Raw genomic sequence first — 26052 nt, 5'->3', positions numbered from 1 at the left:
AGGGGCTCGTTTTTTGCAGGAAGAGTTGATGTTTTTATTGGTACTATTTTTGGGTACATATGATTTTTTGATCATTCATTATTGCACTTTATGGAGCAAGGTGACCAAAAAATTGGTTGTTTTGGCGCAGCTTTTATTTATTTATTTTTACAGCATTTACCTGAGGGATTAGTTCATGTGACTTTTTTTATAGATCGTTACGAACGTGGCAATATCTAATATGTCTACTTTTTCTTATTTATTTAAGTTTTACACAATAATAGCATTTTTGAAACCGAAATAATGATATTTTAGTGTGTCCATAGTCTGAGAGCCAAAGCTTTTTTATTTTTTTACCAATTCTCTTAGGTAGAGTCTCATTTTTTGCAGGATGAGGTGACGGTCTGATTGGTACTATTTTGGGGGCATACGCCTTTTTAATCGTTTGGTGTTGGTGTTTTTTTTACATCGTTTTTATTTTCTTTTCTTATGGTGTTTATCGGACAGTGTGGATCATGTGATATATTTATAGAGCCGGTCATTACGGACGCGGCGATACCTAATATGTGTTTTTTTTTATAAAATAAGTGGAAAGGCGCGTTCTTTTTTCGTTTTTTACTTTATTAATTTTATTAAAAACACTTTTTTTACTTTATTTCTGTTGTTCACTTTTGGGGGTCTGATCCCCTCTGCAATGCATTACAATAGATCTGTATTGTAATGCATTGCCTGTTAGTGTATTACACTGAGGCTGGATCTCCTGGGCACCAGTAGAAGGCAGGTCCCAATACCATGCAAGGCATTGGGCAGCCTCTTCACGGCATTGGGATGCCTTGTCACACATCGGGCCCCTGCCACAGCAGCGCGGGGACTCGAAGCGCTCACTCACCCGACACAAACCCCTTCTATGTCACGGTCAGCGCGGACCGTGGCACAGAAGGGGTTAATCCGCCGGCATCGGATTTTACAGCGATGCCGGTGGATACAGCAGGGGCCCGGCTACCAGGGACTTCCAGGCCCCTGCAGTGATCGCGCGTGCACCGCTCCGGTGCCCTCGCGATCACCATGACGTACTATTATGTCAAATTGCGGGAATGCAGTGGTTCCCATGATGTAGTAGTACATCATGGGTCGGGAAGGGGTTAAAGGCTATGTTCACCTTTGGGGCCAATTTTTTTTATGATTGTATTTTACTCATTTGGGGCTAAAAATCATTTTTTCAATTGGCCTTTATTAAAAATATTGAGCCGTTCTGTCACAAAGGGTTAACTGTCTAGCTGTGTGCATCCTACTTTCACTTTGTGAGGATCATCTAATAAACCTTATCTCTAAACAAGGTCATAAACACTTATTTAAGCCACATTCTTATCAGTAAGATTAGAACTGAGCTATAAGGAATGTTTATAAGGTCAGAGAGCAGAGATAAGGAGCCCGTCAGCTCCCTGCCTGACGAAGCGGAGAATAAATATTCAGATTCTGCTAGTAGATAGTGATGAGCGGGAGGTGCCATATTCGATTTCGCGATATTTCGCGAATATTCGCATGAATATTCGTGTTATATTCGTCGAAATCGAATATTCGCAATTATTCCAATTATCGCGAAATTATTTTTTCGCATATTGCGAAAATTTATCTTGATAGTATAAGGCAACGTTCCTATGCTAATGACTATGGCTAGGCTAATATGTGTATTTTACGAAATTTCGTAATATTGCTCTAACTTCGTCTCTTAGAATATTACGAATATTCTAAAAGACGAAGTTAGAGCAATATTAAGAACATTTGCAAAAGTCGAAATTGCGATGCGACTTATATAACACGAAATAGTCGCATGAAGATTTCAACTTAGCACTGCTATACTCCATATTCTAGCCTAATATGGAATATAGCTGTGCTAAGTTGAAATCTTCATGCGAATATTTCGTGTTATATTACTCGCATCGCAATTGCGACTATTGCGAAATTTCGTAAAATACACATATAGATTAGATTGTAATTTAGCTAATATGGAATATAGCAGTAAGTTGAAAACGCCACTGACTGGAGCAGCCAGGAAGCCAGGAATCCAAAGGACAGGTAAGAACAACTTTAGGGAAGTGGGAAAGAAAAAAATATAATAAAAAAAAAAAGAAAAAAAACGAATATTCGATTTCGCGAATATATAGAACGATATTCTAAATATTCGCGAAATCTCGAAATTGCGATATTCGAGAAAAAAATTCGCAATTCGAATATTCGCGCTCAACACTACTAGTAGAGCATCTCAGCCCTGTACAGAGAAAAGGACTCCATATTGTTAATAAAGACCAATTGAAAACATTATTTTCAGCTCAAAAATTGCCACAAAAGGTGTCCATAGCCTTTAATTTGACGTTCTTCTCCACTAGAACACTTGCATATATCCCTCAGAAATGGTCAAGGATTGAGAAAAGGATGTGGCAGTACACTGTGGAGGGAGCCCTTGCAAAAACCTAAGATTTGTAAGCATTGCGTTGTCTCTGCAGAGCTCTGGAACAGATGTAGAGGAGAGCATGGTGCCCCTCAATCAATATTTGGCCCAGGCATACACCTACCACCCAGACCAGTTTATCAAGTGCGATCAGTCCTGTGCTACAGATGTTTAATGCTGCGGAGCAACTGTTGCGGGTTAAATATTTCCATATATAGGCAGCAACCCAACCAACCTGGGGTGTAACTACAATTCATAGGGACCCATAGAAAAATAAGATGGGGACCTCAGCACCTAGTGTAGGCACAGAAGCATAACCAGCAATAATAAAGGTATATATAATAGCACCATATACAGAAAGCCCACATTATAGTCACCATATTGTTATTCCCCCGCCAAAAGGTACAAGGTTCTTGCACCTGATAAGGCCCCTCAAACGCTGTGCCCCATAGCAAGGGCTGAGGCTGCTATGGCTATAGTTATCTCCATACAACCAACCCAGAACAGGATCACCTACAAATGTTACGTTTATCATAAATAAAATTGAGCATGATACAGTTTTTCTCTCATTTCTTGGAATATATGTCATTCAAGAAAACACAATGGTAAGACGCAGACACCCACACACAACTCCAAGGTTGACCCTGACTCAGCTGTGTGTCGTCATTGCTCAATGTCAAGTTTTATGGATGATTAATGTTCTAGTTCTCCTCCAGCTTTCTCTATATTTTGACTTCTATGTAAGGCTCAGTTCATATTTGCCTTGTGGCTCTGCCATATCCATCACACAAAGGTCACCAATGGCGCCCCATGACCCCCGTTGAGATTTTTATGAGGTCCCATTGAGTTCAGCCAAGGATCCATCGATTTGACAGGAAATACTCTAAATTTGGAAGTTTGGTGTTTTTTCCACTCAGATTTACAGATTTAACATGTTCTAGAGCAGTGTTTCCCAACCAGTGTGCCTCCAGCTGTTGCAAAACTACAACTCCCAGCATGCCCGGACAGCCTTTGGCTGTGCGGGCATGCTGGAAGTTGTAGTTTTGCAACAGCTGGAGGCACACTGGTTGGGAAACACTGTTCTAGAGCATTCAAAGCTCTAGAAGTTCCAGTAGTCCAGGGCTAATTTCTGGCACATAACTGAAGGGTAACCTGGGATTTTACAAGAAGAGTATGAGAAAACTGGGCAGTGATATTTCTGGGGTAAGCTGTTTAATCCCCGTGATGTAACCTATGTAATGCATGGACAGGTGTGGTCCACCAGAGGGTCTCCGTTCTAACTCATAGAACAGAGTCTCGAAGAACCGTGAAGATAATTTACAGGGCAAATATAAATCACCCCATTGTTCTTGCTCACACATCAATTCACTTTTCTGCATATTTTTTTGCACAAATACTCTGCTCCCTAACTTTAACTTGTGGTCTCGCCACATGTGCAGGTAACTTACGATTTCTGTCTACCCCCATATACCCTGGGACATTGACTGCGGAAGGAGGGGGCGGATGAAGCCCACAAACCACATCAGACCCTTTATCTCCATCTCTGTCTGGTAAAAACACATGTTTCTTGTATGAAGGTATTTCAAGGTGTAGCTCAGTCTTGCTGCACATGTACATAAAGTTCATGTCTTCATGTAACTCTTTCCATTTGTGAAGGACATTGAAAGTCCTTGGTTCTCCTTGTGAAGATCTAGGGAGTTGTCCAGGCAAAGCTCGCTAAAAAAAAAGTATGCAACTTAGCTCTCTTCCAGAAGGAACACAAGTGTCTTTCTGGTGCCATCTATAGGTAGCTGCCCTTTAAGTCAATGCCCTTCTTGAAACATGACTAGGAATATCAGTCAAACCAGAGACATTTTTATGTAGACCCCAAAAGAGCTGCGGGTCTCTTTGGTTTGGCTGATATTGTTTGTCATATTTCAAGGCTCCTTAATGAGTTGGACATTGACTTATACGATAGCTTCCCATAGCTGGTACTAGATTGACAGTTTTCTTCCTACTAGATGAAATCTAATTTACATACAGTACAGACCAAAAGTTTGGACACACCTTCTCATTCAAAGAGTTTTCTTTATTTTCATGACTATGAAAATTGTAGATTCACACTGAAGGCATCAAAACTATGAATTAACACATGTGGAATTATATACCTAACAAACAAGTGTGAAACAACTGAAAATATGTCATATTCTAGGTTCTTCAAAGTAGCCACCTTTTGCTTTGATTACTGCTTTGCACACTCTTGGCATTCTCTTGATGAGCTTCAAGAGGTAGTCCCCTGAAATGGTCTTCACTTCACAGGTGTGCCCTGTCAGGTTTAATAAATGGGATTTCTTGCCTTATAAATGGGGTTGGGACCATCAGTTGCGTTGAGGAGAAGTCAGGTGGATACACAGCTGATAGTCCTACTGAATAGACTGTTAGAATTTGTATTATGGCAAGAAAAAAGCAGCTAAGTAAAGAAAAACGAGTGGCCATCATTACTTTAAAAAATGAAGGTCAGTCAGTCAGCCGAAAAATTGGGAAAACTTTGAAAGTAAGGGCTATTTGACCATGAAGGAGAGTGATGGGGTGCTGCGCCAGATGACCTGGCCTCCACAGTCACCGGACCTGAACCCAATCGAGATGGTTTGGGGTGAGCTGGACCGCAGAGTGAAGGCAAAAGGGCCAACAAGTGCTAAGCATCTCTGGGAACTCCTTCAAGACTGTTGGAAGACCATTTCAGGGGACTACCTCTTGAAGCTCATCAAGAGAATGCCAAGAGTGTGCAAAGCAGTAATCAAAGCAAAAGGTGGCTACTGTGAAGAACCTAGAATATGACATATTTTTAGTTGTTTCACACTTGTTTGCTATGTATATAATTCCACATGTGTTAATTCATAGTTTTGATGCCTTCATAGTCATAAAAAATAAAGAAAACTCTTTGAAAGAGAAGGTGTGTCCAAACTTTTGGTCTGTACTGTACTTAAACTGTTCTTATAATTAGGATTCTTCTTGAAGTATGTGAATAGTAATGGGACGGCTCTCTCTCTATATACACGGATAGGTGCCAATATCCAAAAATGAATCACCCCTTCAAAGACAGTAAATTTAAATAGTATTGGACCGGCACTCAAACATATGGGTTCACGCAAAGAACCAATAAAGTAGAGTAGTGTAATTTATTAAAACATCAAAAACATAAAAGCATACATACACGTAATAGTGGGATGGATGAGATAATGGGTGGACTATCTCATGTATAAAGTCCATAAGATGCAGGTTATTTTAGAAAATGGATAATGTCCCGAACTTATGCAAATAATACCTATCAGGCAAAATCGATAGCAAACAGTCTCATAGTATGATGAGTATGATACTCACTATTTACTGCGCAACTCTGTGGCGTCCCACATGTAAGAGCGCTTACCTCGGTGTCAATTCAATCCAATGCAAACGGCAGAGTGTAGTTGCTTACTGACGTCATAAAATCGGATCTCCGTAAGATCGCTTCAATTATCGCGAGATGAGCTGTTACTTTTTCATTTTCTTTCGTATAATAAGACTCTTCAATCGCGGCTAAAAATCTCAGTGAAGCTTCGATCCTGTGATCATGGATTGCTATCAGTAGCCAGCCGTTAATAAAGTCGACCACCAGTCGGTTTGCTTTCGTTCATTTCAGAAAATAAATTTCCTTGGTATCTTTCAATGTTGCATGGCCATGCTTAAAATTTCGGACTCTTTATGAATATCCCATCGATCCCAGACGCGTTTCGAAATAGATCCCTATTTCTTCCTCAGTGGGTTTGTTCATATTCAAGAGTCCAAGACCTTATATACCTGTCTGTCAATTGCTGGGGTGGGTCACAGAAAATCAAGGAAAGAACGCAAGACATGGGTCAGGGGTGGGTCAGTAGGTATTCTCCACCTTTTTTCTTTCAAAAACCAGCATTGCGGTAATGATGTGTCTTTGATGCGATTTATTCAGCATACATGCGTTTTTTTGGTTAGTAGTTGCAGAATATAATAGCAATAACAGCCGATGTTTCCAAATCGCATTCCCACTTTTAGATTTAAAAATACAATCGAATACAATATATTGCACATAATATCAAAGATAGATGCACATATGCTATACTGGTTTGCGAATCCTTCTATGTAGAATAAAATATCATAAAATTTCGTAAAATTTTCATAAAATAAGAACTTACTTGAAATTTTATGAAAATTTTACGAAAGATACCAAGGAAATTATTTTCTGAAATGAACGAAAGCAAACCGACTGGTGGTCGACTTTATTAACGGCTGGCTACTGATAGCAATCCATGATCACAAGATCGAAGCTTCACTGAGATTTTTAGCCGCGATTGAAGAGTCTGTATTATACGAAAGAGAAATAAAAAGTAACAGCTCATCTCGCGATAATTGAAGCGATCTTACGGAGATCCGATTTTATGATGTCAGTAAGCAACTACACTCTGCCTTTTGCATTGGATTGAATCGACGCCGAGGTAAGCGCTCTTACATGTGGGACGCCACAGAGTTGCGCAGTAAATAGTGAGTATCATACTCATCATACTATGAGACTGCTATCGATTTTGCCTGATAGGTATTATTTGCATAAGTACGGGACATTATCCATTTTCTTCAATAACCTGCATCTTATGGACTTTATACGTGAGATAGTCCACCCATTATCTCATCCATCCCACTATTACGTCTATGTATGCTTTTATGTTTTTTATGTTTTAATAAATTTCACTACTCTACTTTATTGGTTCTTTGCGTAACATAGTAACATAGTACATAAGGCCGAAAAAAGACATTTGTCCATCCAGTTCGGCCTGTTATCCTGCAAGTTGATCCAGAGGAAGGCAAAAAAAACCTGTGAGGTAGAAGCCAATTTTCCTCACTTTAGGGGAATAAAAAATTCCTTCCCGACTCCAATCAGGCATCAGAATAACTCCCTGGATCAACGACCCCTCTCTAGTAGCTATAGCCTGTAATATTATTACACTCCAGAAACACATCCAGGCCCCTCTTGAATTCCTTTATTGTACTCACCATCACCACCTCCTCAGGCAGAGAGCTCCATAGTCTCACTGCTCTTACCGTAAAGAATCCTCTTCTATGTTTGTGTACAAACCTTCTTTCCTCCAGACGCAGAGGATGTCCCCTCGTCACAGTCACAGTCACGGGGATAAATAGATGATGGGATAGATCTCTGTACTGACCCCTGATATATTTATACATAGTTATTAGATCTCCCCTCAGTCGTCTTTTTTCTAACGTGAATAACCCTAATTTTGATAATCTTTCAGGGTACTGTAGTTGCCCCATTCCAGTTATTACTTTAGTTGCCCTCCTCTGGACCCTCTCCAGCTCTGCTATGTCTGCCTTGTTCACTGGAGCCCAGAACTGTACACAGTCCTCCATGTGTGGTCTGACTAATGATTTGTAAAGTGGTAGAAATATGTTCTCATCACGGGCATCTATGCCCCTTCTGATGCAACCCATTATCTTATTGGCCTTGGCAGCAGCTGCCTGACACTGTTTTTTGCAGTTTAGTTTGCTGTTTATTAAAATTCCTAGGTCCTTTTCCATGTCAGTGTTACCCAGTGTTTTACCTTTTAGTATGTACGGGTGACTTTCATTATTCCTTCCCATGTGCATAACCTTACATTTGTCAGTGTTAAACCTCATCTGCCACTTATCTGCCCAAGCAGTCCGGGCGATTTGTCTATTTTGATCTTTTTAAGTCGCTGTTGTACTTCTTCCTGGGTCAGACAGGGCACTTTTAATAGCGAATTTATTTCAACATTCTGCATTTCATCTGACAGTTTATATTCCTCAGTGAATACATTGGAGAAAAAAATATTTAATAGCTTTGCTTTCTCCTCGTCGCTCTCTGCGACTCCCCCCTCATTACTCTTTAAAGGGCCGACACCTTCAGATTTATACTTTTTAACATTTATATAATTGAAGAACATTTTAGGGTTAGTTTTACTCTCTTTGGCAATTAATCTCTCGGTCTCTAGTTTGGCCGCTTTTATTTGTTTTTTACATGTTTTATTTTTTTCCTTATAGTTTTTCAGTGCTTCCGTGCAACCCTCCTGTTCTAGGGATTTATATGCTTTCTTTTTGTCATTTATTGCTTTCTTTACAGTTCTGTTTATCCACATTGGTTTCTTTTTGTTCCTTAACCTTTTATTCCCATACGGTATGTACCTCTCACAATGAGTTTTTAGGATGTTTTTAAAGATATCCCATTTTGTGTCTGTATTTGTGAGGACTTTGTCCCAGTTAGTTCGGCCTATGGCCTCTCTTAGTTGGCTAAATTTAGCTTTTTTGAAGTTTGGTATTTTTGTTCCTCCCTGTAGAAACGCTCTTTTGAATGATAATTGGAAGGTTATTACTTTATGGTCACTATTTCCCAGGTGTCCACCAACCTGCACGTCTGTTGTTCTTTCAGGTCTATTGGTTAATATTAAGTCCAGAATGGCCGTCCCTCTAGTCGGGTCCTGAACCAGTTGGGAGAGGTAATTGTCTTTGGTTATTGCCAAGAACCTGTTTCCCTTATGAGATATACAAGTTTCAGTTTCCCAGTCTATAACTGGGTAGTTGAAGTCCCCCATAATAACCACCTCATTATGATTTGCCGCCTCGTCTATCTCGTTTAGTAGTAGATTTTCTGTGGACTCTGGTATATTAGGCGGTTTATAGTAAACTCCTATTAGTAATTTATTGTTGTTTTTAGCTCCATGTATCTCTACCCACAGTGACTCCACATGTTCATGTCCCTCACTTATATCTTCCCGGAGTGTGGGCTTTAGACAGGACTTTACATAAAGGCAGACCCCTCCCCCTCTACGGTTTTGACGATCCTTTCTAAACAGACTGTAACCTTGTACATTAACCGCCCAGTCATAGCTATCATCCAGCCACGTCTCAGTTATTCCCACTGTCATAGCTATCATCCAGCCATGTCTCAGTTATTCCCACTGTCATAGCTATCATCCAGCCATGTCTCAGTTATTCTCACTGTCATAGCCATCATCCAGCCATGTCTCAGTTATTCCCACTGTCATAGATATCATCCAGCCATGTCTCAGTTATTCCCACTGTCATAGCTATCATCCAGCGTGTCTCAGTTATTCTCACTGTCATAGCTATCATCCAGCCGTGTCTCAGTTATTCCCACTATGTCATAGCTATCATCCAGCCATGTCTCAGTTATTCCCACTGTCATAGGTATCATCCAGCCATGTCTCAGTTATTACCACTGTCATAGCTATCATCCAGCCATGTCTCAGTTATTCCCACTGTCATAGCTATCATCCAGCCATGTCTCAGTTATTCTCACTGTCATAGCTATCATCCAGCCATGTCTCAGTTATTCCCACTGTCATAGCTATCATCCAGCCATGTCTCAGTTATTCCCACTGTCATAGCTATCATCCAGCCATGTCTCAGTTATTCTCACTGTCATAGCTATCATCCAGCCATGTCTCAGTTATTCTCACTGTCATAGCTATCATCCAGCCATGTCTCAGTTATTCCCACTGTCATAGCTATCATCCAGCCATGTCTCAGTTATTCTCACTGTCATAGCTATCATCCAGCCATGTCTCAGTTATTCTCACTGTCATAGCTATCATCCAGCCATGTCTCAGTTATTCCCACTGTCATAGCTATCATCCAGCCATGTCTCAGTTATTCTCACTGTCATAGCTATCATCCAGCCATGTCTCAGTTATTCTCACTGTCATAGCTATCATCCAGCCATGTCTCAGTTATTCCCACTGTCATAGCTATCATCCAGCCATGTCTCAGTTATTCTCACTGTCATAGCTATCATCCAGCCATGTCTCAGTTATTCTCACTGTCATAGCTATCATCCAGCCATGTCTCAGTTATTCCCACTGTCATAGCTATCATCCAGCCATGTCTCAGTTATTCTCACTGTCATAGCTATCATCCAGCCATGTCTCAGTTATTCCCACTGTCATAGCTATCGTCCAGCCGTGTCTCAGTTATTCCCACTATGTCATAGCTATCATCCAGCCGTGTCTCAGTTATTCCCACTATGTCATAGCTATCATCCAGCCATGTCTCAGTTATTCCCACTGTCATAGCTATCATCCAGCCATGTCTCAGTTATTCCCACTGTCATAGCTATCATCCAGCCATGTCTCAGTTATTCCCACTGTCATAGTTATCGTCCAGCCACGTCTCAGTTATTCCCACTGTCATAGCTATCATCCAGCCATGTCTCAGTTATTCCCACTGTCATAGTTATCATCCAGCCATGTCTCAGTTATTCCCACTGTCATAGTTATCGTCCAGCCATGTCTCAGTTATTCCCACTGTCATAGCTATCATCCAGCCATGTCTCAGTTATTCTCACTGTCATAGCTATCATCCAGCCATGTCTCAGTTATTCCCACTGTCATAGCTATCATCCAGCCATGTCTCAGTTATTCCCACTATGTCATAGTCCTCCTCACACATCACTAATTTCAGTTCCCCAGTTTTATTAGTCAGTCTTCTGGCATTATTATACATACATTTGAGAGGTTTATGTATATTTTTTACCCTACACCTTTCCTTCTGAACGGTTCTAGTCCCTCCTTCCATTCCTCCCCCAGTCCCACTACCTCGCCCCCGATCTCTATCTGCACTATGTACCCCTTCTATAGTGTAATTACCCTCCCCCCCAGTCCCTAGTTTAAACACTCCTCCAACCTTCTAGCCATCTTCCCCCCAGCACAGCTGCCCCTTCCCCATTGAGGTGCAGCCCGTCCCTACGATAGAGCCTGTAGCCGACAGAGAAGTCGGCCCAGTTCTCCAGGAACCCAAACCCCTCCTTCCTACACCAGTTCTTCAGCCACTTGTTAATCTCCCTAATCTCCCGCTGCCTTTCTTGTGTGGCCCGTGGTACAGGTAGTATTTCGGAAAATACTACCTTTGAGGTCCTTGCCCTAAGCTTTTGACCTAAATCCCTGAAATCATTTTTAAGGACTCTCCACCTACCCCTAACTTTGTCATTGGTTCCGATATGGACCATGACCGCTGGATCTTCTCCAGCCCCTCCCAGTAATCTGTGAACCCATATGCTTGAGTGCCGATCCAATACTATTTAAATTTCTTCTTGAAGTATACCTGAGTTTTCAAAAAAGTTTGCATAATGGTTGTTCTTCTTTGTACAATCATAACTGTGAAGGAACATGTCTTTTTCGGGCTTCTTAATGCTTTTTTCAGCCATATTATTCCCTGTTTCCAGCACACAGAGAGATGCATTTCTCTCAGAAGCAGGATGTGTCTCTCTTCTGTGAAGTCTGCCAGCACTGTACTGCTATGGCGTCCTTTCCTGTACTTCGCACTATGTTTGTTTCTAGCACCGGAGCTCACAGAACAGATGAGGAGGGATAAGTCACACTAAGGGTCCATTCACACGTCTGTAGTGTATTGCGGACAAGAATAGGGCATGTTCCATTTTTTTCTGGAGCCGCGGACCGGAAGTTTGGGGCCACACTCCGGAAATGCGGATGCGGACAGCACACTGTGTCCTGTCCGCATCCATTCCTGCCCCATAGAAAATGAATGGGTCTACACCCGTTCCGCAATTATCCGGAACGGGTGCGGACCCATACATTCTACAGACGTCTGAATGGAGCCTTACAGACACAGGATGCTCTTATGAATTCAGAAGCAGTGTAGAAGCAGTTCTTTTATCAGGCTCAGACTCTCAGCTAGCTCTGACATGCCCCCATTTCCTCTCAGCTGTCTTCTGAGTCTCTGTTACCAGGGATCTTGTCTGACAACAGACAGTGGACTGCAACTTAGTTGGAAGTGAGACCCCTAGCGGCCATAACTTTACTGCTTTTTTCAGGTGAATGCAGGCTGATTTTTTAAATGAAGTGATTTAGAAATTTACTAGTTACATCATTCTCTGTTAAATGAAATGCAATTGTGTGAAAGTACAGGGACTCTTTAAACATGCTGATCACATTGGAGATAAATACTGGGGTTCTTCACCATGAGTTACCCCATCTCTCCTGCCATGTTTTCACGGGCAGGTTGTTTCTATATTGGAAGGAAATGTAGTATTATTTAGGCACCGTACAGCAGATATTTGGGGACTGGATGTCACTATCATGTAGGTACCATATATCAGTATTTTTTGGCACCATATGGTGCCAATTGGCACTGAGCAGTGGTATTAATTAAGTATAATATGGCACAATATTCTGGGTAGTGTAATGATGCTGGTTGTTCATGGGCCCACAGAACTGGAGTTCACATATAGCAGCCCGGTACTCGGATACCACCAGGACTTTTAGATTAGGGCTAAATTGTACAAAGATCAGATGGTCACAAGAAACATATATGAAGCAGAAGTCAACACTACAGACAATGATGGACTAAAATAAACTTACCTATAGATGATAAGAACTGAATATTGATAGCCATGGATGGAGGAGGTAGAGGTCCAGCAATGTAGTAGATGGGAGATGACATACAGGTTGGAAGTGGATGAATGATCCTGGTATGAAATAACTTCAACTAAGACAAACCAAAAAAAACAACTCAGCAAATAAACAAACTTCAATGCTCACAGTAATGAAAACCAGAGGTCCACAGGTCTGATAAAACACAATGGACAAGAACAAGTACCTGAGTATGGAAAGAAATGCACAGAGCATGCACTTTCCCCAGAAGCCAGAGAAGAAAACAAGGCCTGGCTATATAAAGGCTCAGCAATCAACAACTCCACCCAAATTAACCAGGACAAACTAAACCAAACCCAGATTCAGATGCACAGCAGTTGTATAGCAATTCCCTCAACAAGTATCTCTCTCTCTTTCCTTCCGTTCTTAGAATTTTACGGCTACCCCCGACGCATATGTTTTAAGCAAGGCCCTTCACAGACCTTGGTCCTGTCCTCATATGTGGAGCTAATTTCACTTATTGTTTATTTACAGTGCATCATTACAGAGCTACAGCTTCTTGCCATGATGGAGAAATTATGCGGAATCTGCTTAACCATCTTTTATGTCCAAATATGTGAGTCATATATGAATGGTGAAATATAATAAACACATGTAAATACAATGAATGAGGTATTCCACCTGCATCACTGATTTAGGGGCTGCTGGTCATTGATTAGCCCCCATTATATAATCGAAGAAACATACCATTATATACCTATATACCATTTATACCATCAGCGGCCCATCCTCTCCTCTCTACATTGGACCATCTAATGTGTATGGGGTCCCCCGATAAAGATGGGGCAAGTTGGCTTTCAACTGCCCAATCATTTTGTTCTCGGGGAGACAAGGCAGTGCACAGCGTGTTTGCCAATAGCATTCTTCCCTCTCCCATTCCCTATATATGCATGCTCGGCCTAATTATGTATGGGAGGATCGGGAGAGATAGCATTCAGCCGAACAAGCCTTAGGCCGACAGTTATAGTCGGGCCCATGTATCCTATCTTCACACATTTCCATAGACCCTTCAAGCCTAGTGGGCCCAGATTTTGCCTGGTGCCAGCCCCAAGACTGGCCAATCTATCAGATGTTTGAAATATCGATGAATTTTTTTTCAGGTCTCTCATTGGCATCCAACGATAAAGTCATCACTGAGGTTGGAAAAAAAGTATGTCTGCCTTGTGGTAAAGAAACTAATGGAGATATCGAATGGTTTCGGAATGAAAGGGTCTTAATGAAATACACAAAAGGCAACAAATATTATGGCCCTAAAGTAGAAGGTAAAACTAGTAGAGTTATAGACTATTGCCCCCTCCCCCCTTAGATCAGGGAGTGATAGGGGAGCTGTCAACTGAGCATTATCTGTATAATGCTGCTATTCAATTGTATCTAGGCCTCTAATAGTACAGAACTGTGATTAAGCTCCCACTGATAATCATACTGAAATGTCTCCGCTCATTCTGTCTCAGTCTATTGTGTGCTTTAGTGGACAGTGTGAACACTGGAAAGATTCTTTTTTTTTAAACAGGCTATGAACACCTTTGGGGGCATTTTCTTTTATTATTGTATTGTACTCATTTTGAGCTAAAAATAATTTCTTTCAACTGGTCATTATTAAAAATGTTCAGCCCCTTTCTCTGTACAGCCTTGAGAGTCTCTGTGTTTATACTGTTTTCTGTCAGGCAGCTCAGCTGACGGCTCCTTATCTCTGATCTTCTGACCTCCTAAACACTCATTATAGCTCAGTTCTTATCTTACTGATATGACTTAAAAAAAGTGTTTATCAAAGATAAGGGACATATATAGTCAGAAGATAACGGCTCAAAGAGAAAGCAAGATGCTCACAGCTAGGCAAAGAGTTAACCCTTTATAACAAAAACTGCTGAAAAATTGTAATAAATGAAATAACCAATTTAAAAAATTATTTTTAGCTCAAAATGAGTACAATGCAATCGTAAAAAATTGCCTTTATTAAGTGTGAATAGCCCCAAAAATAAAAAAAATATGATTTTGGTTGTCAACCATATTGGTCGCTAGACATCATTTAAAAACTGCTTAATAGAATTTTTTTCAGCTTGACCACAAAGGACATGGAGAAAATTCACATTTATGTATCTTTGTGTCCGTTTTGAAAAGATAAGAATCGTTACAGTGTTCCGTCCCATGCTACCAATGACCTGACCGTGACGGATGTTAGGACTGAAGATTCAGACACTTATACTTGTCGGCATGGAACGTCCGTTTTCAGAACTGTGAAACTCTTCGTTGTTCAAGGTACGTTGAAGGGGAAGAATACATCTGTGGCGGTCATTGGGTTGGGGGTTCATAAAATAGTAGGGGATCCAATAGATCAGGGATGGCCAACCCGTGGCTCTCCAGCTGTTGTAAAACTACAATTCCCACCATGCCCTGCTATAGGTTGATAGCTGTAGACAGTCTGGGCATGCAGGGAGTTGTAGTTTTGCAACAGCTGGCGGGCCATCCCTGAAATAGATCTATACAGACTTGGTCAATCAATGAGCTTGCCAGTATACACAGGATGAGGAAAGCCATCTTTGGAGAACATTTGTTGTACAAGAATACATTTAACTTGAATCCGGTCCATGCCGAGGTATCGGCCACATCCTCCATGCCAGTGATAGTAAACCTTGTGACCAAAGAGGAAACATTGAAAGAAAAAGTTAACTGTATATTCATTGTACATTTCATAAACCTACTGTATGCCCGTACAATGGTCAAGCCTTGTTCAATGCTGTGGGCAATTCTGCTGGGCACACATTGCTAATTTGACAACACTCTTTGAGGAAGTTGAGTTCACTATGACACTTGACTTCCCCAACTGAAATGATTTTATATGTCCTGTAGTGTAGCCATAGGGGTTTCTAGGTCTGCAGGCCCCCTACCATTTCAAGCCTTTCAGGGCATGAGACTCAAGATCGATGTCGGAATCTAGAGATTGCTTGCAGTGGTGTCCAGAACTAAAAATCCCCTGGTAGCAAGTGGTAATTATTAGGTCACCAGTTTGTACCCATTGTGACCCTGCGGTCCCCTGTGTTTGTTGATGCGGTTCCACTCACCATGCAATCCAACATCCTGGTCACTGGCGTCCTCTGCATGTTGCTGCCTCCATGCTGCCATCTTGTAGACCAGCATCTGTGTCCTTAGGGCACTGGTACTCATTTCCTGCCTCTTAAAGGACCAATGGCTTAGGGTCCTGGGGTATTTAAGGCACCTTCTCCAGGAAAAGGGTGTCTAAGCCTTAAGTTCCCTGGTGACCAGCAAAGAGGTTCAGAATTTTAGTGCTTCCTTGATTCTCCTGCGTTAGTTCCTGCATGTGTTCCTGTTGTGCCTCAAGCTTTGTACCCAGCCAGCTTGTGTGTTCCCTTACTTCCAGTTCCAGTTCTGTTCGTGTTTAAGTTAACCCATTAAGTTAACGCTCCTGCCATGTACCCAGCCTGAACTGCCTGTTTCTTCACTACTACCAGCCAGTCTATGCTGTGTTTCCATCTACACTAACCAGTGTGTTGCCTGGATCTCAAATACCAGCTTATTAGTCTAAGTGAATGTTCAACTGCTGGTTTTGTTGTGTTTTCTGTATCCTGAGCTTCTGGTGCTTGAACTGGTGTCCCTGGTGACCCTAGTCTACTATACTGCGACTATCCCAAGAGGTAGCGGTCTCTTTTGCTCCCCTGCAGTGAAGTCCAGATACCTAAACAAGGGTTGAATGCTGAATACCAGGTGACTGGATAACACCCTTTGGGTTGGCCCAGAGTCAGACCAGTTTGCACAATGAGTCCACACTCTTGGTCTGGAGTCTGAACTTATTTATTTGAAGTCTGAATTAATTTTGGGGGCTGTTCTGATCTGTGAATTAACGTAGGTGTCTGGTTTATGATCTGGATTTATTGTTGAGTCTGAATAAATAGTTTGACGCCTGTTTTGGGGGCTGAATAAATCTGAGCTCTTGTCTCTGAGGTCTGGTATAGGATCTGAATTTATTTTGGGGTTAATGTTTGATGCCTCCCGTGCCCTTAGAAGTTGTGTATTGTAGTGGACGTGCGGACAAGTGTGCCATCACCCTAAATTTCAAGTTGATCTGATAAATGCTTGTATCTTATGATGTATCCTATTTTCTTCTAATTCCACCTTTTCATGCAGTATCCATACGACCATCTACCAGTCTTCTTCCATCAGAAGACCTGGTATTGGAATTGACACCATCATCTTCATCAGTTCCGGGACTCCGAGTCTCATGGGAGAAGGATGGGAGTGTGAAATCAGAGGATCCTGAATTGAAGGTGTACAATGTGCAATTAAACAGCAGTGGTGATTACGTGTGCCGCCTTAAGATGGATGGTGGAAGTGGACTAGACATCACCAGACATATCAAAATTTTCGGTATTAGAACCACTGTCTACCTCTTCTCTCCATAGACTGGTAACGGTAGTATCGGTACATTATTTTATTTTTTTCACTCTGCTTTCTACCTCCAAAAAGATGGAGTTTGATCTTTAGCCTGGAGTTCCAGTGTAAGATACAGAATTATCTGCTAGGGGCAGGGGCGTAACTACCATAGCGGCAGACCATGCGACTGCTATGGGGCCCAGGGCAGGAGGGGGCCCAGTCGTAGTTGGGATTATCTCTTCCTCTACTGGAGGTGAATACTTGGTCAGGACTCTACCCTCTAAAGGAACAGCTTTTAGCAAATGAAGCAGTGGAAAAATGGTCCATGGTCCATTGAAAAGGGTTAGGCAGAAAACCCTTCTGTCCTGTGTGGGGGGCCTGGTTGATCCTTGCTATGGGGCCCTTACATCTCTATGTACGCCACTGGCTAGGGGCATCTACTCTTTCACACAGCAGTGAAAAAAACACTGTTAAAAACAGATAAACTATCAGTTTTCATGACCATTTTCCATCCGTGTGCATCTATTTTCCTGGCCGTCTAACCAATTTTAACGTCTGTTTTTCAGCCATTTTGCATTCGTTTTTAACGGATTTAACGTCTGTTTTTCAGCCATTTTGCATTCATTTTTAACGGATTTAACGTCTGTTTTTCAGCCATTTTGCATTCGTTTTTAACGGCCGTTAAAAACGGCAGAATTTTTTTTTAACCCCATATTTTTTATTACATATAGTCTTTACAATGTATGGGGCAAATGCAAGATTTGTAAAGAAGGTTCCAAGCATGAGGTGCCCACCACAGAGATGGCGAATTACCCTACATCCTAATTATACCCACTTTGCCACCTCTGTGTACATACTACAGGGAGCTCTATGCAGATCGGACTGAAATCAATAATAAATCAGTGTACAGTGAGCTTCTCCTTAATGTTTTTTTTCTCCTGAATTGCCCATTGGGGTTTTTCAGGCACTTGTAACTTCTCGTCTTGGTGATTTTTGCAGGTTTCCATGACTCTCCGTCCATTGTCTATACATCAGGAACAAACCCTGTCACCGTCCCGTGGATCTTCAACTTCGACATTCGAAGCAAACCCTTGTCCTCAGATGTCCACGTAGTAGAAGGGTCCATCAGTTATTCATCTCAAATCCTCAATCAACTTCATATGACGGAAGGCGCAGCAGGTTGGGCTGCAAAGAGTCATTCGAAGGATGCATCAGCGAAACCAAACGACCTGAGCGTTTATCTTCTGAATCCTAAAAGTGGCGATTATCAGATGGAGATCGTTCTAAAGATCGGGAATAGAATGAAGAATCTGACGAGAAAGGTGTGCGTGGCCAGTCTCACAGGTAAGAAATGTCTTTCTCTCTCTCTCTCTATATATAATATCTCAGTGCCCTTGTTTATCTCAGAGCGCTGATTTTTTTTAAACTCAGGAACATGATTTATCTCAGAGCTCTAGTTCATCATCCCAGAGCCCTGATTTATTATCTCAGTATAATAAAAATGATAATTACAATAGCAATATAAAACAATACATATTTGATAATACATAAATAGGGTTCTAGACAAAAGCAGCATGGCCACATAATGACAAATTGACAGTATGATTTTGCAAGTTATCCCACTTAGAAATCATGGAGGGGTCTGAAATTCACATTGTAGGTACATTCCCACAGAATAAAAAAAAACAATAAAAAAATCAGGAAATCACATTGTATGGTTTTTAAAGAATGTGTTTGTCTTGCACTACTGAACATAAGTATTTGAACACCTGAGAAAATCAGTGTTAATATTTGGTACAGAAGACTTTGTTTGCAATTACAGAGGTCAGACGTTTCCTGTGTTTCTTGACCAGGTTTGCACACACTGCAGCAGGGATTTTGGCCCACTCCTCCACACAGATCTCTTCTAGATCTGTCAGGTTTCAGGGCTGTCGCTGAGCAACACAGAGTTTCAGCTCCCTCCAAAGATGTTCTATTGGATTTAGGTCTGGAGACTGGCTAGGCCACTCCAGAACCTTGATATGCTTCTTACGGAGCCGCTCCTTGGTTATCCTGGCTGTGTGCTTCGGGAGGTTGTCATGTTGGAAGACCCAACCGCGACCCATCTTCAATGCTCTGACTGAGGGAAGGAGGTTGTTGCTCAAAATCTTACAATAAATGGCCCCATTCATCCTCTCCTTAATACAGTGTAGTTGTCCTGTCCCCTTCACAGAAAAGCACCCCCAAAGCATGATGTTACCCCCCATGCTTCACAGTAGGGATGGTGTTCTTGGGATGCAACTCATCCTCCTTTTTCCTCCAAACACGATGAGTGAAGTTTAGACCAAAAAGTTCTACTTTGGTCTCATCTGACCACATGACTTTCTCCCCGGCCTCCTCTGGATCATACAGATGGTCATCGGCAAACTTCGGACGGGCCTGGACATGTGATGACTGGAGCAGGGGAACCTTTCGTGCAATGCATGATTTGAAACCATGACGGCGTAGTGTTCTACCGACAGTGACCTCTGAAACTGTGGTCCCAGCTCTCTTCATGTCATTGACCAGCTCCTCCCTTGTAGTTCTGGGCTGATTCTTCACCTTTCTTATCAGTGATACCCCACGAGGTGAGATCTTGCATGGAGCCCAAGTCCAAGGGAGACTGACAGTCGTCTTTAGCCTCTTCCATTTTCTAACAATTGCTCCAACAGTTGATCTATTTTTACCAAGCTGCTTGGCAATTGCCCCGTAGCTCTTTCCAGCCTTGTGGAGGTCCACAATTTTGTCTCTGGTCTCTTTTGACAGCTCTTTGGTCTTGCCCATGGTAGTAGTTGGCGTCTGACTGACTGTGGGGTGGACAGGGGTCTTTAAAGAGCTCAGACATGTGCTACGAAGTTAGATTAATGAGTGGAGTAGAGGTGGACTTTTTAAAGGCGCAGTAACAGGTCTTTGAGAGCCAGAATTCTTGCTGTTTCTCAGCTGTCCAAATACTTATGTTCAGCCGTGCAAGACAAATACATTCTTTAAAAATCATACAATGTAATTTCCTGATTTTTTTTATTTTATTCTGTCTCTCAGAGGGAATGCACCTACAATGTGAATGTCAGACCCCTCCATGATTTCTAAGTGGGAGAATGTGCAAAATCGCAGGGTGTTCAAATACTTCTGTTCCTCACTGTATGCCTCAGGTTAGGGCCAGGCTTTTAATTTGATACAAATGCAATGGGTAAATTGAAGCTTGTGGTCCCCAATGCTAAATCTGTTACGGATACAGATGGATTCGATACCGGGATTTGCTATTTTCCAACAATACGCTGCGCTACTGTGCAGCCACTGCCACTGATGAGGAGATAATACTGAGGAGGGGGGGAGGGGCTGTGGCCACTGCGCCACCAATGAATGTAATTAAACGATTAATACAAATGTAAGCACCGGGTGCCGGCCGTATCACAAACTCGGCCTCTATGACAGGGCATGGTGATCCACCGAACCGTGGCAATTAACCCCTCAGGTGCCGCACCTGAAGGGTTAATTGACGGGGATCGCAGCACCCTGTCATAGAGGCCGGGTTTGTGTTAATGGTTTAATTACATTCATTGGTGGCGCAGTGCGCCCCCCAGTATTATAATCATTGGTGGCAGTGGCCACAGGGTGTCCTCCCCCCCCTCCTCAAAATACTCATTGGTGGCAATGGCAGCTTACGATTGGAGCCCCAGCAGTGAAATCGCGGGGCTCCGATCGGTTACCAGGCAACCGGGACACTATTGAAGCCCTGGCTGCCATTGTAACACCAAAATATTAAAAGTTTAATTCACCCCCTTTCCCAATTTTGCATATAAACTATATAAACAATGAAAAAATAAACATATTACATATCGCCACGTCCGAAAAAATCCAAACTATTAAAATATAAAAAAATATCTCCTATGCGGTGAACGCCGTAACATAAAAAAAATAAAAACCGTGTAATTCGCCATTTAGTCATCTTGTCCCCCCAAAAAATAGGATCGAACTGTTCTATTATGGGCCGGACGTTCCATAAAATGCAGAAAATGCACGCGGCTTTTTTGGTGTTTTAGTTTTTTCGCATGGTATCGAGTATCGCGATACTTTTTATGGTATTGAAATCGATTCAAAATTTTGGTATCGCAACAACCCCAGTCTAGAGGTCATGTCACAGCAACGTCCATTGGAAATCACGGGCATAATAAGAAAACATAAAGCTCCCCCGTACATCGACTGCTACAGAAATGACAACATATCACAGTGTAGAGTTCGCCCTGACAGGACATAGATGTATGAAGTGCGGAAGGGTTTCCATTAAATTATAGCCCCTCTCGTATTGTTTCCATGGTTACAGCCGTTACTAGAAAGAGATAATTAATAATAGGAGGACTGATCTGAAGACGGTGCCACCGCTTTCAGCAAGAAATTCTATTTCTGGAATCATTTTCACAATAATTGGATAACTCTGAGGTGAGAGGAGAAGATGATGAAACGAAAAATGTTCTCATTATCAGAAGCTTAGTAAGAACTGTAACACTTTAGGGGTTGTCTGAGATCTAAGAAATTTTAGGGGTAGCAGGGCATGGGCCGAAAATTGAAAAAAACCTTGTGGGAGCCTCCGAGTTCCAGCGTTGCACCAACAGTCTCTGCCGCTCACATGTACGTCACTGCTGCCGGCCAATCTCCGCCTTTTCACGTCGTGTTGTCTAGCATCCTCTTCTGATTAATTTATTAATATACGTTTATTGCAACTGGAGCTTTTTTTTTTCAGATACAGAGCTACAATGACATAGACATGAATAATAAAACTCTGGCTTCTTGCTGCCACCACTAGAGGGAGCTTAGGAGCTTAAAATTAGGTTCAATGTATGGACAGTATGTAGTGAACGCCCTCTAGTGGTGGCCTCAGGTACCAGAAATGTATCATTTAATCATTTAACTTTGACTATGCAGGGGATTTGGAGCTATGTATAACACATACAGTATATATATATATATATATATATATATATATATATATATATATATATATAGATATATATTTATACCACAGAATTTGGGTGGACATCCCTTTTAAATTACGTTTTTTATCAGAATGTATTAATAAAGACATTCTTATGATATTAGGTGTTATTTGCAGTGTCCTCACATGATAGAGCTGGAATTCCGGATAGATGGCGCGGGATATGTCGGGCAGCTGCTTATCTAATGTCTAATGTCACCATTCGTTTTTTCAGTGTCTGATTCAAGAAGTGACATCATCCTGGACGCCCAAACTCCTCTCCAGTGTCGAGTAAACTGCATTGACATCAATGCAAAACTGTGTTGGAATCAATGGAACACAAGTCATGGCATATGTGGACAACAGGGACAAAGCTCCTTAGATATAGTCACAGCTGTGAATGAGAGTGAGGCCATCTGGACCTGCAGTGTCATCAAGGGGAAGGAGAGGCTGATCAGTGCCACTGTCACTCTAGGTGAGATACCAAGGGTGGCGGCAACACAGTGCTCTGCCAGAAATATATCTGACCTTCGTTTGTTAGCTGAGGTAGCTTTACCCCTACTGCTCTCCTGTACATAGGAGCAGTATTATAGTAGTTATATTATTGTACACAGGAGCAGTATTATAGTAGTTATATTCTTGTACACAGGAGCAGTATTATAGTAGTTATATTCTTGTACATAGGAGCAGTATTATAGTAGTTATATTCCTATACATAGGAGCAGTATTATAGTAGTTATATTCCTATACATAGGAGCAGTATTATAGTAGTTATATTCTTGTACATAGGAGCAGTATTATAGTAGTTATATTCTTATATATAGGAGCAGTATTATAGTAGTTATATTCTTGTACATAGGAGCAGTATTATAGTAGTTATATTCTTGTACATAGGAGCAGTATTATAGTAGTTATATTATTGTACATAGGAGCAGTATTATAGTAGTTATATTCTTGTACATAGCAGGCGGTATTATAGTAGTTATATCCTTGTACATAGGAGCAGTATTATAGTAGTTATATTCCTATACATAGGAGCAGTATTATAGTAGTTATATTCTTGTACATAGGAGCAGTATTATAGTAGTTATATTCTTATATATAGGAGCAGTATTATAGTAGTTATATTCTTGTACATAGGAGGCAGTATTATAGTAGTTATATTCCTGTACATAGGAGCAGTATTATAGTAGTTATATTCTTGTACATAGGAGCAGTATTATAGTAGTTATATTCTTCTACATAGGAGCAGTATTATAGTAGTTATATTCTTGTACATAGGAGGTAGTATTATAGTAGTTATATTCCTGTATATAGGAGGCAGTATTATAGTAGTTATATTCCTGTACATAGAAGACAGTATTAAAGTAGTTATATTCCTGTACATAGGAGCAGTATTATAGTAGTTATATTCTTGTACATAGGAGCAGTATTATAGTAGTTATATTATTGTACACAGGAGCAGTATTATAGTAGTTATATTCTTGTACACAGGAGCAGTATTATAGTAGTTATATTCTTGTACATAGGAGCAGTATTATAGTAGTTATATTCCTATACATAGGAGCAGTATTATAGTAGTTATATTCCTATACATAGGAGCAGTATTATAGTAGTTATATTCTTGTACATAGGAGCAGTATTATAGTAGTTATATTCTTATATATAGGAGCAGTATTATAGTAGTTATATTCTTGTACATAGGAGCAGTATTATAGTAGTTATATTCCTGTACATAGGAGCAGTATTATAGTAGTTATATTCTTGTACATAGGAGGCAGTATTATAGTAGTTATATTCCTATACATAGGAGCAGTATTATAGTAGTTATATTATTGTACATAGGAGCAGTATTATAGTAGTTATATTCCTATACATAGGAGCAGTATTATAGTAGTTATATTCTTGTACATAGGAGGCAGTATTATAGTAGTTATATTATTGTACATAGGAGCAGTATTATAGTAGTTATATTCCTATACATAGGAGCAGTATTATAGTAGTTATATTCTTGTACATAGGAGCAGTATTATAGTAGTTATATTCTTGTACATAGGAGGTAGTATTATAGTAGTTATATTCTTGTACATAGGAGCAGTATTATAGTAGTTATATTCTTGTACATAGGAGGCAGTATTATAGTAGTTATATTCTTGTACATAGGAGCAGTATTATAGTAGTTATATTCTTGTACATAGCAGGCAGTATTATAGTAGATATATTCTTGCACATAGGAGCAGTATTATAGTAGTTATATTCTTGTACATAGGAACAGTATTATAGTAGTTATATTCTTGTACATAGGAGCAGTATTATAGTAGTTATATTCTTGTACATAGCAGGCAGTATTATAGTAGATATATTCTTGTACATAGGAGCAGTATTATAGTAGATATATTCTTGTACATTGGAGCAGTATTATAGTAGTTATATTCTTGTACATAGGAGCAGTATTATAGTAGTTATATTCTTGTACATAGTAGGCAGTATTATAGTAGTTATATTCTTGTACATAGGAGGCAGTATTATAGTAGTTATATTCTTGTACATAGGAGCAGTATTATAGTAGTTATATTCTTGTACATAGGAGCAGTATTATAGTGGTTATATTCTTGTACATAGGAGCAGTATTATAGTAGTTATATTCTTGTACATAGGAGCAGTATCATAGTAGTTATAGTCTTGTACATAGGAGCAGTATTATAGTAGTTATATTCTTGTATATAGGAGCAGTATTATAGTAGTTATATTCTTGTACATAGGAGCAGTATTATAGTAGTTATATTCTTGTACATAGGAGGCAGTATTATAGTAGTTATATCCCTGTACATAGGAGGCAGTATTATAGTAGTTATATTCTTGTACATAGGAGCAGTATTATAGTAGTTATATTCTTGTACATAGGAGCAGTATTATAGTAGTTATATTCTTGTACATAGCAGGCAGTATTATAGTAGATATATTCTTGTACATAGCAGGCAGTATTATAGTAGATATATTCTTGTACATAGGAGCAGTATTATAGTAGTTATATTCTTGTACATAGGAACAGTATTATAGTAGTTATATTCTTGTACATTGGAGCAGTATTATAGTAGTTATATTCTTGTACTTATGGGGCATTATTATAGTAGTTATATTCTTATGCATAGCAGCAGTATTATAGTAGTTATATTCTTGTATATAGGAGCAGTATTATAGTAGTTATATTCTTGTACATAGGAGCAGTATTATAGTAGTTATATTCTTGTACATAGGAACAGTATTATAGTAGTTATATTCTTGTACATTGGAGCAGTATTATAGTAGTTATATTCTTGTACTTATGGGGCATTATTATAGTAGTTATATTCTTATGCATAGCAGCAGTATTATAGTAGTTATATTCTTGTATATAGGAGCAGTATTATAGTAGTTATATTCTTGTACATAGGAGGCAGTATTATAGTAGTTATATCCCTGTACATAGGAGGCAGTATTATAGTAGTTATATTCTTGTACATAGGAGCAGTATTATAGTAGTTATATTCTTGTACATAGGAGCAGTATTATAGTAGTTATATTCTTGTACATAGCAGGCAGTATTATAGTAGATATATTCTTGTACATAGGAGCAGTATTATAGTAGTTATATTCTTGTACATAGGAGCAGTATTATAGTAGTTATATTCTTGTACATAGGAGGCAGTATTATAGTAGTTATATTCCTATACATAGGAGCAGTATTATAGTAGTTATATTATTGTACATAGGAGCAGTATTAT

General features: G+C 40.3%; 1 protein-coding gene across 1 annotated transcript in view; it reads left to right on the top strand.

Moving 5' to 3' along the window:
* LOC121004931 overlaps positions 1-26052 on the top strand; it is a 70815-nt gene that overhangs the window by 18721 nt on the left and 26042 nt on the right. Inside the window, exons 2-7 of the mRNA XM_040437364.1 lie at positions 13390-13471; positions 14016-14177; positions 15034-15171; positions 17056-17295; positions 18301-18645; positions 22524-22763. Coding sequence (XP_040293298.1) covers positions 13420-13471; positions 14016-14177; positions 15034-15171; positions 17056-17295; positions 18301-18645; positions 22524-22763 — 1177 coding nt within the window. The 5' untranslated portion in view covers positions 13390-13419. The remainder of the gene's footprint in view (positions 1-13389; positions 13472-14015; positions 14178-15033; positions 15172-17055; positions 17296-18300; positions 18646-22523; positions 22764-26052) is intronic.

Source organism: Bufo bufo, chromosome 6, assembly GCF_905171765.1.
Source record: "Bufo bufo chromosome 6, aBufBuf1.1, whole genome shotgun sequence".
In the NCBI taxonomy this organism is placed as follows: domain Eukaryota; kingdom Metazoa; phylum Chordata; class Amphibia; order Anura; family Bufonidae; genus Bufo; species Bufo bufo.
This window is presented reverse-complemented; position numbering and strand designations above follow the sequence as displayed.